The sequence below is a fragment of the Cuculus canorus genome, chromosome Z (assembly GCF_017976375.1).
Source record: "Cuculus canorus isolate bCucCan1 chromosome Z, bCucCan1.pri, whole genome shotgun sequence".
In the NCBI taxonomy this organism is placed as follows: domain Eukaryota; kingdom Metazoa; phylum Chordata; class Aves; order Cuculiformes; family Cuculidae; genus Cuculus; species Cuculus canorus.
This window is the reverse complement of record NC_071441.1, coordinates 15,585,580-15,602,964: the sequence shown is the minus strand read 5'-3', so window position 1 is coordinate 15,602,964 and position 17,385 is coordinate 15,585,580. Positions and strand designations below refer to the sequence as shown.

Here is a 17,385-nt window from a genome sequence, read left to right as displayed (position 1 = left end):
GCTGCTTGTATCCTGCCTATGGTTATCCTGCAGCAGGGAGAGGGAAATGAAGTCTGCATACTTCTGGAGAAAAGCATTAATAATGACAGTACCACAACGAGGCCTCTGTGCTTCACAGTGTTTTTCTTAACAGGCAGTAGCCTAAAAGCATGATGTGTTTATGTCTCATTGCATTTAAAGACATTTCAGAAGGAAACAGGAAACACACAGTTTGCTGTGTTTTCACATAGAAAACTATATTTGTGTGTCTGCACGTACTATTTCAGTGTAATACAATTACGTGATTAAACTTTGTCTGAACTACTGTGAGGAATAGTTCTAATTTTAGCCATACCCATGATCAGCTGGCCAAGGATGAGGAAAGACAGCTAACAAGAGTTTTTATACAGCCCAGTATTTGCCGCCATACTTCAGTGTGTGTTGGGTCTAATGGGGTAGGAATCCTCTTGCTCGCTCGAAGTCACTGTACATGCAGTCTTGCCTTTCTGGCTGAAGAGCAGATAGATGTAGCTTCCTCTGAGGTTAATCTGAGGCACAGCACTTGGTAGTCACGCACCAAAGCCAGAGAATAAGGGCCTCCATGGTTCATGCAGTACCTAAGGGCTGAAAGGAAGAAGGGCTGCACTCTTATGAGGTGTTTATTAATTTCCTTTTTATTATTATTTTTTTCTTTTGGAACCAACAAAACTACTTTTATTGCTTGAAAACAGCCATCCATTTTGCTTTGTTCCATACCCAGGCACACCCATTTTGGCCCTTTCTTTGAGACAGCAAAATGCACAAAGGCTTGGCACAGCTCCTGCATGCTCCATCAGTGTTGTGTTGTTATCGGTAGATTGGAAGCCTGATCCTTATTTTTTTTAATATCTCAAGAAACATCTCCAGAGACCAACTCATAATAGTGGGATTGTGTTGGTGGTTGGCTCACTGTATTGTTTTAAGAAGTAATAGGCAGTCAGCTGCACACAGTCTCTTGCTTGTGGAGTGGCAGATATGAACTGTGTCCTGGTAGTGCTGCCAGCTTAACCTGAGGACCAAAGGGATTTAATTGTGAAGATGGTGAACTGCCTGCAGGTGCTGTGGAGAGGTTCAATGAGGAATTCAGTGTCAGTGTGATTATTTTATTATTTGGTTTTTTTAAGTTTCTATTGAACAATCTTAATTCTGTTGAATGAAGAAGAAAAAAAATATATCTGAGGTTCTAGTTCAGCACTCATGACTTAATGTGAGATTTGCATGTCTTTTTAGAGGTTTCATGAATATTTTTCCAAGGATGCATTAAGTCTTAAGTCCTGAGACTTCCAATGAGTTCCTCCCTCCCCCATCCAACACTTATGCATTGTGCCGAAGGACAGCTTAGAGGAGTTGCTTGATTTCACTGGTGTAGTGATGGGAGAACTGGAGATGTTGCAGGGTTGGAAGACAACGACCTAGACAAGCAGAGGAAAGGAACTAGGAAAAATGGGATAACAGGTAAAACAGATGGAGTTTGAATTTACATGGGCTGGGTGAACAATGAAGCCTGCGATGAGGGGCAAGAGTATAACCAGATCTTGGGTTTGAATTGGTGGAGCAAGCAAATGGATGTAAGTAGAGAAAATAGGTGAGAAATCCAAAGCATGGGAAGGTGGCAGAAAGAGACTACAGATGACTACAGGGCCAGTGTGAGAGTGGGGACAAACCTAGGGTGCAGGTGGGAAGAATGACCAGCCTAGGTTGAGAAGGTATGGAGAGGAGAGTTGTCTGTCTGTGGCGTACGGCGCCAGGATGAGAAAGTGGGAAGAGAACACTGAACATGGGGAGGAAGAGGAGTAATTTGAAGAGCATGCTCCGTCTCATTTTCTCCCTTTCAGCAGGAGTCCTGGATACTTCTTCCCTGTCTGATACTGAGGCAGTCCTGCTGGAAGGAGCTGTGTGTTCTTTAAGTATGTGTGTACGCATGTACTTTTCCTTCCACTCTGGTATTTAGATGTCTATTTTGAGTGCATCTGTTAGTAAATACCGCAGCATATTGAGCCTTTGGTCTTTCAGCAGAAACACGGGGCGGGAGCTTGTATGTCTGCTCAACACTCAGAGATACAAGCAGGCATCAAAGGCACTCGACTCAGCCCCACTTCTGTTCTCTCTCCTCTTTCATTATGCTCAAGCTTTCCCTGAGCAGCATCCTCCTTCCACCTACTGCTCGGGCTGCCCTGTGGTAGCCAAAAGCATAAGAGATCGCCACGAAAGGGCAGTTATACTGTCTGTAGACAAAGCTTTTCTTCAGCACGCTACGGAAACTGGAAAAACAGTAGCTTCCCCACCTTTTCTGAATAACTAACTCACTTCCTGTAGCTGCAGTAAACGGAGAGTTGCCGTTCGCGTCCCGTCCCCGCTTATAGTCCTTTAAGACGCGCCTGGCAAGCTTCGCCTCTCAAAAGCGAAAGAGAGGGGTGAGCGGCGGGGGCGGACCCGGCGCGGCCAGGGCCGGCGCTTCCTTATGGGGTGAAGAAGGAGCGAGCCGGGGCGGGGGGGGCGGGGCTTGGGCGCCGCGCACCGGGCTGGGCAGGCGGACGTGGCTGCCGCGCTTGCAGTGTGGGGACGGAGGCGTGCGGATAATTCAGGTAACCGGAAAGCTGGCTTCTCATATTCCTCCACATCATGGCTTGCAACTGTTGTTTTTCCCGTCTTCTTTTTTCTTTTTTCTTTTGGGAGGGGAGGAGCAGGTTGTATAGCAGCGCAGGGTATAAATACTCAGCTCAAGGAAGCCCAGCGAATGCGGTGAAGTTTTATTTGGATTGCTTTGGGGACAGACGGGTCCTGCCTCTGGAAGGTGGGCTTGCATGCAAGACAGAGATCTCCCTCAGCAGTGACATTCGGGACCCCCCGCTGCCTGTCGTGGTGCTGGGAGCTTTGAGCAGTTGGGAATGCAAGAGGCAGAGGCGCTGGTGGGAGTAACGTGAACTGAGGTGGGAGCGAACTGGTGTTTCTGCTCTAGTGGCAGCCGTGAAACTGCTGCAGATCTGTGTAAAATTTAATGGCATCGGTTGCATAAGAAGTGGCGTTGGAGTTCCCGTCGCCTGCTCAAATGCACCCTCTAGAGAAGTTGGTCTCCGGATGATTTGTGCAGTGCGTTGTAATCCTGTTGTCTTTACGTGACAGTGTAGCGTGTGTAAAAGCTTGACATGACATGGGAAGACAGGATTCAGGGAAGGAGGGCTTTGAGCTACTAGTGCCACTTCTGTGTCCCTTTGTTAACAGCCATTATCGCATGTGCACGTGTACACATTTATGTGGGTATGCACTTCTCAGCATTTGAAAACCTACTGATTAACTTTTAAAAAGTTAATCAGGACTTAGTGTTGAGGGTCAGTCAGCAGAAAGCTGGTCTGCTTGCTGAGCTGCAGCAGCAGTTTCTGCCTCCAGCATGCTGTGAACACCCATCTTTCTGAGCTTGTGTTTCAGTGCATAGTTTACAGAGACATAGTTTCTTTTCCAGTGCTGATTTTGTGTCTTCTTTTCTAGAAAAAGAGGAAGTTGTTGTAAATGGAGAAGATGAAAAAGAACGGAAAGACCCATATTTTGTGGAAACACCTTATGGCTACCAGCTAGACTTGGATTTTCTGAAGTACGTGGATGATATACAGAAGGGGAATACCATCAAGAAACTAAACATCCAGAAAAAGAGGAAAGCCGTACCAGCCTTTGCGAGTACCAAGAACTCTGGTGGCCAGTGCAGTGGCTGGACCTCCACAGAGTCTCTCTCTTCATCAAACAGTGATGAGAACAAACAGTCTGGTCTGGCAGTGAGGAGTCAAGTAACCTCATCCATCACTGCAAGACCCTCCATTTCTTTTGAAGCATCTCCTTCCTACTTATCTGTCCCTGACAGTAAGCAGCTTCCTCCTCCCTCCCCACAGCTTCCTCGGCACAACCTCCATGTAACAAAAACACTCATGGAAACACGGAGGCGCCTTGAGCAGGAGAGGATGATGCAGGTCACGCCTGGAGATGTCCGCAGGCCCCGGCTTTCTAGCTTTGGAGGCATGGGCTCCACAAGTTCCCTTCCCTCTTTTGTGGGATCCAGTGGGTACAGTCACATGTCTCAGCAGCTGCAGAATGGGTATCAGGGGAATGGCGACTATGGCACCTGCTTCAGCTCCTCTTTGGGCAGTTCCATTCGTCACAGCCCCATGAGTTCGGGAATATCCACGCCGGTGACCAATGTGAGCCCAGTGCATCTGCAGCACATCAGGGAGCAAATGGCGGTTGCCCTCAAGCGTCTCAAGGAGCTTGAGGAGCAAGTAAAGACCATTCCTGTGCTGCAGGTCAAAATTTCAGTGTTACAGGAAGAGAAGAGACACATGATGGCCGAACTCAAAAACCAGAGGAAAGCCACTCAAAATGACACTTACGGTTTCAGAAAGCGATCTTACAGTGCAGGAAATGCTGAGCAGTGGGAACACCTATCTCAGGTGAGAAGAGGTGGAGAACTGTATATAGATTGTGAGGAAGAGGTGGAGAGCGTGGAACAGAGCTCTCAAAGGATAGAGGAGTTCAGGCAGCTAACTGCTGAGATGCAAGCCCTGGAGAAAAAAATCCAGGATGGAAGCTATGAAAGTCCAGTAAACCTTTGGGTGAACAGAGAAAGCCTGGCAAAAGAAACCCGATCTGTTGCTGTAGGTGCTGATGAGAACATGAACGATGTAGTTATATACAACAGATCTGCAAGGCAACACAGAGAAGTAGCTGTGGGGACAGAGAAAGAAGTGAGGGAGTCTGGGGTTGGTGTGACGGAGGCTATGCTTGGCTTATCTACAGATGTTGAGAAAGAGATAGAGCTTCAGCAGCAGACCATTGAAGCCCTTAAGGAGAAGATTTACAGACTAGAGGTTCAGTTAAAGGAAACAACCCATGACAGGGAAATGACCAAATTAAAACAGCAGCTGCAGGTGGCTGGGTCTAGGAAGAAAGTAGATAAAGCCGTGATGGCTCAGCCCCGTGTCATCAGCACGATGGTTGAGGCCATTGTACAAGTGAGAGACCAAATGGTGGGAGACCACGTGGACGTTTCTGATTCGTCAGTGGGAAACCACCTGCAGACAAGCAGTGTTGGCACCTCCTGTAGACCTGCCATGCAGAGCACAGCTACTGGCCCAGAGCTGCTGATGAGCCGGTGGCTGGTGAGGGAGAGGGCAGAGGTGCGAGACCAGGGCTCGGGAAGGTCCATTGAGATGCGTAATAAGGCAGTGGGCGCAGAGATGAGTGTATGTGAAACAGGTGTCAACACGGAGGAGCCGGCAGGTGTGCCAAGCCCCCACTGGACAGTACAGGTGGGTGGAGCAGTGAGGTCTGTGGGCTGTGGGGATTGTTCAGTGGATGTGGTGGTTTGCACCCCCAAGGAGCACATGTCCCGTGAAACAGCCACAGATGCTGTGCACAGGGCAGAGGCAACGGTAATGGCTGTGCCGTCTATGACTAGCCAGGAAACCAGCACTGCTTTGGAGATGGTGAGCCAGTGCACCGGCACAGAGGCAGCCTCCCTGGCAGACTGTGGAACAAACACCTCTCTGATCAGCTTTGATAAACAGACCAACACAGATAGCGTGGAAACACGGAGTGTGGCAGTAGGGGATGGCCGGGTGAAGGACATTCACACATCTGCTAAAACGCGTTCAGTTGGAGTGGGCACCTTGCTCTCTAGCCACCTCAGCTTTGAAAAGCAGTCTGCAATAAAAACCAAAGACTGTGGTGTTGGGCAGATAAACGTTCATGAGAACTATCTGGTTGGTCTTAAAATGAGGAGCATTGCATGTGGACCCCCTCCGCTGCCAGTTGTGCCAGCTGGCACCAGGAGCATTGGTGTTGGGGAAGAGTCTGTGTGTGAGCCGATGAGCAGTCTGTTGGAAAGCACTCTGCCTCCGCCTGAGCTGAGGGCAGGCTTGGATCACTACATCGAACGTGTGCAGAAGCTGCTGCAGGAACAGCAGATGCTGCTTGCTGAAAACTACAGTGAATTGGCAGAAGCCTTTGGGGAGCCGCACTCCCAGATTGGATCTCTCAATTCGCAGCTCATCAGCACCCTCACCTCCATTAATTCTGTCATGAAATACGCCAGCACAGAGGAGCTGCGGAGCCTGGATCTTCAGAAGCAGTGCGTGGATAGAAGTGCAATGTCAGGTAAGCCCAGCATCCAGGCATGAGTTTGGTCCACTCCTTGCCAGTGCTGCAGCTCTGTTACCTGCTAGGCTCTTGCATGGTCTGGAAGCAAGTGTGAAATCCTCCCTGATGAAATATGGAACGTAACTTTGTTGCTGGACGTGCCTATTGGGTATTCTCTAGCCCACCACTGGTAACTGAAAAAAGAGAGGTGGTTTTTTTTTTTACCCCTCCCAGTGCAGCAGACTCTGAAAGGCCTGACTGTGATGATGACCATGCAGGAGAAGTGTCTGAAAGTATGCAGGGTTTGGCTACTGTGCAAGGTGTTGACTGCATTTGATAACTTCAAGAGTATTTAAGGTTAATGCTTGTAGGTTTGGAATTTTGTCCTTCCTTTAAGCTTGGCATGCAGTTTAAAAACCATGATGTCAGATTCAACAGAGCTGAGAGTCACATTCAGTGTCTGTATCAAACGGACTAGGTTCCACAGACGTTCCCCTGGATTTTGTAGTGTTTCTTCCATTGCCTTCCCTCCTTGTGCATCTCAGCCAGAGAGCTGTGGGGTGCTTTTCCCATTCCAGCAGGGCTGATGGCTTTATAATAGGCAACTCCAGAGTACTTCACAGAAACCACATCTTGCATCTTCTCTGTTCCAATAATTGTTTGTCCTAATCCCTAATTACAGCCTCATGTTTGAAAGGTATAAGCTGTAATTACTGGTGGAGGATTTGGTGACACTCAGGAAAGGCAAGAATTGAGATTTAAATACTCCTTGTATTTTATTTATTAACTTTAAAATCCATACAATTAATTTGAGGGATTTCTTTATTCCCTCAGGTAAGCTTGCTTACTTTGTTTTTATTATTATTTTTGGGTGTGTGATAGTCTAATTTAAAATGTAGATTTTTTTTCTACCTTATTTGTGAATCCAACCACATCGGTATTAAATTTATAAATATTGGCTTGCTGAAAACTAATACATAATGCCTAGCAGTAACTTTTAGATACTGTCTTCTTGGTCCTGCCATGCAGTGGCTGAAACAAGAGATTAAGAAGACTGGAAAAACTTGGGCAAGTTGATCTGTATCATGGGTGCTGAATTGGAAAAAAAAAATCCTGAATAAATACCATTTAACCTCAGCATAATATTACTGGCTAATGCACTGCTATATAAAGCTCTTGCAGCTTATTTATTGTCTTAAAATTTACCTATTTTTGTTAAAAGGCAGTTTGGGAAATCTGATTCTTTTCAATGTTCATGCACTAAATGGAACCATCCATTAAATGAGTTGAAGTAAAAATTTTAGCTTCCCGTAGTAAAGTAACAAGCAACATTTAAGTAGTGATAGAGAAAACACATGATATCCTGTCTGTGTGTATGCAATGCAATATAATACTATATATGCAATATTATGTTTCTGGTATGGGCTTCTTACAAGTAATGATACTATTATAAGTATAATACTAGTATCTAAGAGACAGTAGAAGTGTCTTGAAAAACAATGAACCAGAATTCTTACTAGCTGTAAATCCTCAATCCCTTTCCCTGCTTTTCCTGCACAGTATCAAATGCGTAGTCTAGAGACATGAAAGTATTTAGACACAGACAGAGCAATGGATCATATATTACTAAAGAAGTTCATACTCGGATTCAGATTTCACATTCTTGATAAAAATATTCTGGAATAATTTTATTATAACTTGTAATGCCTTTATCTTTAGCTGTGGGTACTTAGTGTAAAATCTTTCTTAGTCCCTGGTGAGAACTGCATGTTAGGACTGGCTGCATAAATCAGACTCTGGGCTGTAGCAGATAAAACCCACAGAGAATCAGAGTGGGAAATTAGTCATAAGTTTGAAATATTGCCCTTTCTTTTTCTCTTAATTTTGAAAATACTCTTTACTACTTTTGTCTGCTGGTCTTGCTACTTATTTCTGTGGTTTTACAAATCAGGCATTACTTTTTTCTGTAAAGGGCTTTTTGCTGAATGAAGCACTAACTTAAATAATTCTGCAAGCACTGGAACTAATAAATGCTTTTTATTTTTCTGTGCGTCAGTATCTCATGATAGCTTGTGAGCTCTTCATGTCTTTCCTCACATTTAACTCTTTTGGGTGCAGCTTTGTGGGTGTCATGTGTGTGAAGTCAACCAGCATCCTTTTCTCCATGCCTGGCATCTTGGCCTGACTTCTCTGCAGCTTGTATAAATACAGAAATCCTTCAGAGTAATGAGTCTCTAGTCAGGCTTGGTTAATATGAGTAATCAGGTTTAAATTATTGAAAGAAACATGATCTTGCAAGCCTCGTTTTCTTAGAAAAACAGGCTGAAAATAGAGGAAGGAGCATCTGCTTTCACATTAGCAGCAGTGTTGTAGTCTTTAATATTTTATTCAAAGAGCATCTTTAGTAAGCACGTCTTACAGGCCAGGTCCTTCCAGAGCAAAAATACCTGAGCTGGCTTTGAGGCATGTGATTTGGGTACCAGTTTGCCATGTTAAAGGGTTTTTGGTCCATAGCGCTCCTGATGCCTGAGATTGTACATCAGTCAGATTCTCAGCTTTACTGATTTTTCTCCCTGCTAGTTCTGGGGAGATGGGGGTGTGCTGCAGGGACATCTGCCTACTCACAGCCCACAGGCTGGCAGGCGATGGAGATGCAGCGGTGAGAGCTAGAGCATCCTGAGTGGGACATTGGCTCACTCTGCAGCTGACATTAAATGCAAGCCACGCCGACCTCTGTGGTGATCTCTGAACCAGGTCTATTAGCAATTAGTATATTGCTTATTGCAAAATAAACACCTTAACTTCTGTAACTAAGCAACTCCTATTTACATATGTACTGTCTTTCAGAAGCCCTAATGGCTTCAGGGAAATAAACCGCATTGGACGGACAAGCCAATTTCCACTTCACAAAGTCATATTAACCGGTATTGGCACCCTGTCTGTGTCTAGCTGGATTGTATGAATGTTGGTGACAAACCAAGATGCTAACTTTATCTTTATTAGACCAGACAGCATATAGCAGGACTGTGAGAGGTGAGCGCATTCAGGTTCTCCATTTATTGTCACATTATTGTCACATAAAAACAACTGCTTTACTGTTGCCCTGAAAAATTAACTGAACGTATTAGACCTGAAAGCGCAAGTTATTTTGCCTCAGTGATCTTTAGAGTATCAATTTTATGGTCATTTTTTGGGGCAATCCTGACTGAGCACTTGACTGGTAGCATTACAGTAACCATTGTGAGGAAGGAGGCAACTTCTTGACTTAAGACTGGAGAGATTGAAAGGACATGAGAAGCAAGTGGTGTTGGAAAGTCTCAGGGGTCAGGAAGACAAGATGCGCTATCTGGTGGAAACATGCTTCAAGGTTTTCTGCTCTTTCATTCAGACCTGGAGAGGCAGGCTGAGGGACAACGGAAAGAATGAAGGAATCATGGTGATGTGAGAAGCCCTCTGGTTCTGCAAAGTGGGTGTGTAGGACTAAGGAGGTATTGTGGCCATGATTATCTCTCTCTTTGTGTCATCACTTGTAATGCAAAACCAGTACGGAATTAGAGAAAGCTGTTTTCTTTTTACAGCTCTTCTGTTTGACAAAGTTTGCAGCTTTTTCTCTCAAACACTGTAAAGCTTGATGGATTGGTAGCCCCCTCCTGACAGTGTGGACCACAAGTTGAAGAGTTGAGGCATGCTTGGAGGATTAGGAGCCTGTGCTCTTTGAGGCACGGGTGTGTCAGAGGACCCTGCAAAGCTGTGGGCTGCTACAAATCAGAATGGTTGTCTATGTCTAGGCATGTGAATGAAGCCCCTGCTTTCAGCTCTGGCACAGATGCATGCTTTAGTCACCAGGTTAAATTTCTGTACAGATGTGCTCATTTCTATAACAAACAGGATCCATCCGTCTCTCAGCAGGGAGAAGGTGACTGATGTACGTGAAGCGTTTTTAGTATTCCTTGAAGGGTAGAGCATGGTGTGGAATGGTCATCCAGACGGTTCCTGCTGTGTGCCAGATGAGTACTCTTTGTTCACATGTGTCTGGCTGGCGTCTCCTAGAATACAGTGCCTCTTGTGCATTTTTTGTATGGCACATGATACCAGTTGACACGCTGGTTGTGGTAACATATAAAGCTCAAATACCTATGTCATTTGAAAATTGTGGTGAATTCTGTAATAGGAGCTGAGGCGTTTAGCTGGGGTTTTTTTTTCTGTTTTAGTTACCCATCTGGCTATATAAAAAGAGAAGCAGAGATGTGGTTGGTAATTGTCCTATAAAGACATTATTCAAGTGAATCTCCATAAACTTATTTAAAGAGGTATGATGTGCTTTCCCTGTTCATGTGTTAACATGAGCCTATTAGTCTTATTATGATTAGAATGTTTGCTCTTTCACTCTTTGGTGAGAGTATGTGGAATGTTTGAATCTGAAGACTGCTCTATCTACTCATTTCTGCTTCTGTCAATAAAAACTATAATTCGCCACAGTATAATTTTTTTTTTTTCAGATTTATTTCTCCTTAGGGAGTGGCAAGTTTAGGCCTACTATCTTGTATGTTGAGGGAAAAGAAAGAGTAAAACCCCAGTTTGCTCCCCATGCTGTAGCACAGGGACATGATGTTCAGGCATTGAACTTTGTTCAGAGTTCAGCTCCCATGGTAACTGGCACATCTATGAATATTTAATAGCAGGAGATTCCTTTTTTTCCGATGAAATGTTGTCGTATTTCAGCAACAATAAAGTATCAGCTGAGAAAACCAGCTCTTCATGAATGAGAAAGAAGAGCTCTGAGACAACCTTCCTGCTGTGCCCAGCATCATGAGTTGCTTTTATCCACCATCAGAGAAATTAAGGATTGGCTTTCACCAATATTCACATGCCATTGTCTTTGAAAAGAGATTTCAGAAATAAGATGATAAACTACTTCACAGACATGTCATCTTTTGTGCTTAGTCTCATCCAATTAAAGGAATCAGTTTTGACCTCCAATTTCAACAAACTGGCTTCTTCAGCTAGCTTGAGGATGGAAACCAGCTTCTCAACACAAAGAAAATGGTTAAAGTGAGAGTGAAAATGAAATTGAGATTGTTCTTGCAATCCTATTAAAGGAGATGTCCTGTTAAAGGAGCATTTTCCCTAGAGCCAAATGGTATTTGGAACATTTACATATGCCTGGGCCCCCAGTAAATCTTCTAAAGCTTCTGTTGGCTTTTCATATAAAAATTTCATGTGTGGCATGTTTTTGTCCTGAAATTTTAAATTCACTGACTTTTAACGTGAAATGGTTAAAAAGTACCTTTTAAAATGAAACTGTGCTTAGTCTTAAAGTAACACATTTATCAGGTGGATGGGTTAATATCAGTGGTTGTAAATGTTTAAACATAACGTCTGGTCATCACTGCCTTTTTATTTACCTTAGTAAAGTGGGATTTTATTCTTTTATAGTTCTGATACATAGACCAAATGAAAAGTAGATTAAAAATTATTGATATTAAAAATGATATTTTTATTGATATGAAAAAACATAAAGCAGCTTAATAAGATAAGACCACTGGAAAGGATTTTGTGTTTTTCAGTTACAGTAATTTCACAGGGAGCTGATTGCTACCATGAAGAAATCATGCAGTGTGAAAGAGAAGTATTTCCTTGCTGTATATGCTCCAGACAACATTTACGCACTGTCTTTAATAGGGAGCTTATAGCTTGTATCATGGATTGTCAGGAACATATTGTGTAAGTAAATGCTTGCACTGATGAACAGATTAAATATAAAATCTTCATGCAGCTACCACACAAGCAGCAAGCTCATACCATCTTTTTAGCTAGAAGCTTGTGATGTTCCAGTCAAAGAACTATGTTATCTTCTCTTGATCGCTAGTGGCATTAAAGTATTGTCAAGTTAAATTGTTTTTATAGTAATACTTCGGTTTGCTTCTGTCAGACTAAATGAAATTTTTCAAAAGCGGTTAAAGGCCAGGCTTATGTTACCGTGAGTCCAGCACAAATTCAGGGGAAATGATACTATTTAAAACTCACCCAGTCCCTGAATAAGCCTACTACATGGCTACTCATGCACTCATAAGTTGGAGGGAAGGTCTGCAGATAGGAAGGGAAATAGCATCTTAATAGCAAAAACATATTTTATAGGTGTCAGAAATGTCATGGGTAATCTGGTAGCGATGTATGGTAGTTTAGCTGTTACTCTAGTTTAAATTGGTGAGATTTTCAAAAGTGTACAAATGAGTTAGGAAAAGAGGTTCCTTCTAAAAACTTAAAAATTAAGTGCTCTCATTCCTGCAAACCACTGGGGCTGAACTACTGAAGATGCTACAGCCCCTTCTTGCCCTCTGCAACTGATGAGATGCACTTTCTGTGTGTTTATGAACAGTTGAGTGTTTATTTTTTTGTTTTGTCTTACCATACTTTTGCTTCTAGATTACTCATTAATTTTTACAAGATCTTGTACTGTAGTACAAAATACATGTAGAAATTCCTGACAGCTCCATGCTGAGGTTAGTTAAGCTATTAGAAATTACAGTATTGTAGCTATTAGAAGCTACAATATTAGAAACTTCCGTGGGTTTTCATCATTTGCCTGTTACAGTGAACTAAGGAAAATCAGCAGGGTGAGTCTGCCTGAGGCAGTGGCTGGCTAAGCGTGGAACCTGTTGGCCGATTTACTGTCAGAGTTGTACACCACAACCTGGTGTTGGGTGAGAAGGATTCTGTGCAAGCGTGCTTGACATCTGCGTGAGGCGAGATGAAGAGTCTGTTTCAAAGTCTGTGTAGACTGGTAGCGATCTTCAGCCAGGGTTTCACTTCCACACTTGAGATGTATGCCTCTGCCCCTGGCAGCAACTCTGTAGCTGTGCGGAAAGAAGAGAGAGGGAACACAGCTCATTCAGCTTCTTGGTTTGAGCAGCAGTTGGTTAATCTGTTGAAGCATTGACCACAATGCTTGTGAAGCACAACTGCTTCCTTCATCCATTTTCCCTGAGTGATTTGCACTAGGTTGCTGTTCTCCAAGCATCTTTATGTTGTCTGTCTTGTAAAGGGGAAGACCTGAGAGCTGATCTTAAATGCTAATTAATAGCTTGCAGCATTAATGCCGTGTTGAGCCCAAAGCTGTCTTTCCTTGAACCCCGGGTACTCTAGTCGCAGTAAGTGTAGGCATCCAACAGCTGTGTTGGGAGAATGAGTGCACTGGCCAGTTTCACTAATGCGTGCGTATTTGTTGTGCGCTTTCCTCCAACCTTGTTGTCATCCTCTTTTGGCAGCTGCTGAGGCCAAGCAAGACCTTTCCTTCTGTGTTTGAAGGCGTGGGCAACATGCCCCTGGTCCTGACCGCGTGTGGTGCTTCTGGGAACCTACTGAGATCTAGTTGCATCAGTGGCAGGTTTAGCTTTGGACTGTGATGTAGGGAAGAGTAGTCTGCTACTGCCCTCCTGCCTTTTTGCTATCCTACCCTACAGCTCCCTCCCCAGCTTTGTCCCAGGGCAGAAGGAAGGCACCTAGGGAAATTCGAGTTCTGGCTCCGGTGGTCTCAATATTGCTGATGCCGGGTGACAGGGCGTACTGAGGCGCTGTCTGTTCAGGTCATACGAGATCCCAGCGGCTGCTCTCCGCTCCAAGCATTTACAAGTCCACCCATGTGCTTCTCAGTGGAGGACTGTGAAGGCTGGTGGAGGACAGAGAGACAAGCTGATGGTAAACCTGGGCAGCTTTGGAAGCTTTGCATATCTCTGCTGCTTCAGAGCAGGTTTCCTCCTCTTCCTCCTTGTGTCCTCGGTGGCGCGGCTGGAACAGAAGGGGTGACCTGGTAAAACCAGCCGAGGCAGCAGCCACCAGCTGCAATTGGGAGCAGTTACTCTGTTCAGTACTCTCTAATTGTAGCTGTCACTGGTCCAAAGAAGCAGAGGGAGAGGCAGTTTCTTTGTTTTTCAGCTAAGGGAGTTAAAAATCATAGGGTTTGGCTGAGCACTCCATCGCCTTGGCAGCCCTATTCTCCTTGTCTGGTGAATGAGGGACAGTGGTCTTTGTTGCGAAAAGACTTGACAGAAGTCAGTCACCACTGTGAAACAAGGAGAGAGTGGGGACGAAGGGCAAACTTCCCTATTGATTTCTATGGGTGCCCATTTTGTCCTGAGGGGTTGTTCCTGCACAGGGGTATGGCTGTGGAATAGCTGCCACCTTCACCCCACGCTTCCCTGAAAAGGCAGAAGCTTTTTGGCTCTACCTGTAGTGACATGTCTGCCAATACCCTGCCATGTGCCTTTCCTGACACGCAGCTTCCCCCTGTAGAGTGGAGAAGCCATAAGCAGTGGGTGGTGGGTCTCATTGCTGGATAAGTCACTTTGGAAAGAGATGTGGGGTAAGACATTTGGGAACTCAAGAGACTTGTGTGGGAACAAGAGCAAAGTGGAGGAAGCTGCTGGGAGGTGACAATGTTTGGAAAAATTAGCTACATTATGACCTATTATAGGGGGAAAAAAACAATAGTGAGGTGAAGCATGGAGGGGGAAGGGCAGTCTAGCAAGAGCAGTAAAGATGTCAGCTGTGTTTCTAAAAGCAAATATTTGGAATTTACCTAACCTACAGTATATTAGTGTCCTGTGCAGCGCCACTCATCTATTTGAATGAGATTGGCATGGCTTAATTATTGATAAATACAAAGAATAAAACTGTGGAGAAGTGATTGAAGTAACCTTGGAGAGAAAGAAGTGATAGTGTTTGAAGTAAGTTAAACATTCTTTTTTTTCCTTGAAATGCTAGCAAGGTTATTTAAGGAAGAATGTGCATGAAAAAAAGGTGTTCCACAAGCAAAAGCATTTGTGCAGCTTTTTAGAGCAGTCATAATAGCACAGCTGGAGGAACTCCAGGAGAATCTGTAAAAATGTGTGCGTAATTACTACTGCCATTTAAACACACAGAGGGAAAAAATAAGTGGATGCCAGCAAATCAGGAGAAAAAAATGTATTGCCCAAATGTTTGGAATTTGATTTAACTACTAGCTCAGTATAATCCTGTAAAAAAAAAATTAAAAGAAGAAAAAAAGGGGCAGGGGGCAAATATATAAATAAATAAATAAATGCAGTTGGTGGGAGTTTGTAGGGGTTGTCTCAGTAACTGGGTAAAGTGTATAAGATTCGTTATTACTGGAATGCTGCCAAAAAGGAAAGTTTCCTGAAAAGTTTCTGCTTTCATGAAAGTGCCATTTCTTAAAAAAAAACTCTTAAGATAAAAGGGCACTGCTCTTGCAGAAGGAATATGCAGAATCTGTGAAGACACTCTTCAGGCATGTCAATGAGGAGCAGCTCAGTGAGTCTACCCTGAGCCAGGGTGGCAGAAGTTGGAGTCACAACACCTACCAAAAGAGAAGGAAAAGGAAGGAGCACTCCCTTCATTCATTTTAAAGCAAATATCTTTATAGCTTTTCTTTGTATTGTGTGTTTTCATGGAAAGAAAAACGCACAGCTGTTTTTCTTCTATTTTCTGCAAGCAATCACACCCTTTTCCTATTGGAACTTCAGTAAAGAGGATTGTAGAGCACAAGTGTTGCCCTTTTTTATTTCCACTTTGTTTTTTTTCATCCCAGTTTATCAGAATGTTGATGGAAATGTTTTGGTCTGACTCCTCCATGATGCATACTGTGTTCTCTGGCAGGTGCTACATTGGAGTACATCCCTCACGGCCAACTTGCAAACACCCACTTAACGTCAAATTTGCGAACGCTCAAATTGGAGCAGGACATTGTGCCTGCTCAGGAGGAGAGGAAGAGTCCCCTGGTGGAAGCCGTTCGGGGAAGGAAGTCCTTTTCTTCTCAGGACAAAACTCTCACTCCAATTAACCTGACAGATGATCAGCTTGCCTCTGGCCTCTATGGTAATAACTGTCTCACATTCACCTTTCATCATGCTGATGGAGTTTGAATATGAAATACAGTTAAAGGAGATTTTCAGGGTTCTCAAAATTGCAAAAGCAGAACATGCAGCTATGGGGAAAATCACAGTGTGAGTCCTTGTGCCTGCAGATAGTAGCTGGGCTTTAAATGGCAGATTGTAGTAATATTCAGTGTCTTCATAAGGAATGTGTAGTGAGAGAGAAAGGGTTAATTTTTTTTTTAAACTTAGATTTTTATGAGTATTTTACCTGTCTTATGCTTAGAGATTGGTTTAAAAGTTATTCTGTGAATACTAAAATCTAAAAGACCAGCCTTGATTGAGCTTCCCCCCTCTGTTGAATAGGTTATTGTTAAATGTGCTCTCTGTACTAATGCGTTAATTCTGGCAATGAGCCACTGTCATCTGACACCAAGAATTAAGATCTTCTTGACAGAACAGAGTAACCCGTTTCAATGTTAGGAGTACTTCACAAATAGTATAGAAAAATAATGTGTCTTTTCTTAAAAAGTATTCTAAAGACTCGTGAAGATTAGCAGCATGTTGGAAGATGTGAACGCTAGGCTAAACTAGTTTTCTGTTTTCAGGTGTTTTTGGAAGTGTTACTCTGTATTTCCAGTGTGCATCTCACACCATGACTGTGTGTATTAAAAAGATTAGAAAGCCCAGGTTCAGTTGGTAAATAAAACAGAAAGCTGTTTGTTTTGAAAAAATGTCTAAAGCTGCTGCAGTCAAAGCCAGCTACAGGTTTGTACTGATTCATGTCTTTTGTCTCCCTTTTCAACAGTATGTACTAAAAATGAAAATACACTCAAATCTATCATGAAGAAAAGGGATGGGAAAAAGGATCTGACCAACACCAAGAAGAACCTCCAGTTTGTTGGCATTAATGGCGGGTAGGAGACCTGGGTCCAAGAAATCTGTCATTGTAGCACTTTCACACTGGAAGGAAAGAAGGAACCAGTGAGCTTTTGCCTGTCCTTTAGGTTGGGGTGCATTTGCTGAGTTAAAGGGTTGGAGGGAATAATGAAAAAGCTGAGCTCATCTTCATCCTCTGTGAACCTTATGTGCTTGCAAGTCATACGTGGCATCAGTCTCAAGTACCTCTAGCTTATATTGCTGCCCAATTTAACACAATGAAAATTAAACAAACTTAAAAGAGCCATGGGAATGTTTCTCAGGCAATATTTTAATAAGGAAAACTTTAATATACCTTTGGCGGCTGGCAAGCACAGCAACAATACGGCAAGAGATGGCACTGCCTAAAAATTAACTTTTCTGGTTTTGCACTGGGTTAAATTTTTCTACACAAATGCAGAAAACAATGTGGAATAACATTACTTACCCTTGCAGA

The 17,385-nt window shown here is 43.6% G+C and overlaps 1 protein-coding gene across 4 annotated transcripts in view; it reads left to right on the top strand.

The window, feature by feature from the left end:
* KANK1 (KN motif and ankyrin repeat domains 1) overlaps nucleotides 1-17,385 on the top strand; it is a 127,104-nt gene that overhangs the window by 95,979 nt on the left and 13,740 nt on the right. For 3 of the 4 annotated variants that reach the window (XM_054055124.1, XM_054055126.1, XM_054055125.1), the window contains exons 5-7: nucleotides 3,505-6,159; nucleotides 15,796-16,014; nucleotides 16,819-16,927. In XM_054055124.1, the coding sequence (XP_053911099.1) occupies nucleotides 3,505-6,159; nucleotides 15,796-16,014; nucleotides 16,819-16,927 (2,983 nt within the window). Of the gene's footprint in view, nucleotides 1-2,531; nucleotides 2,604-3,504; nucleotides 6,160-15,795; nucleotides 16,015-16,818; nucleotides 16,928-17,385 lie in introns of those variants that run through there. The other variant, XM_054055128.1, reaches the window with a different exon arrangement.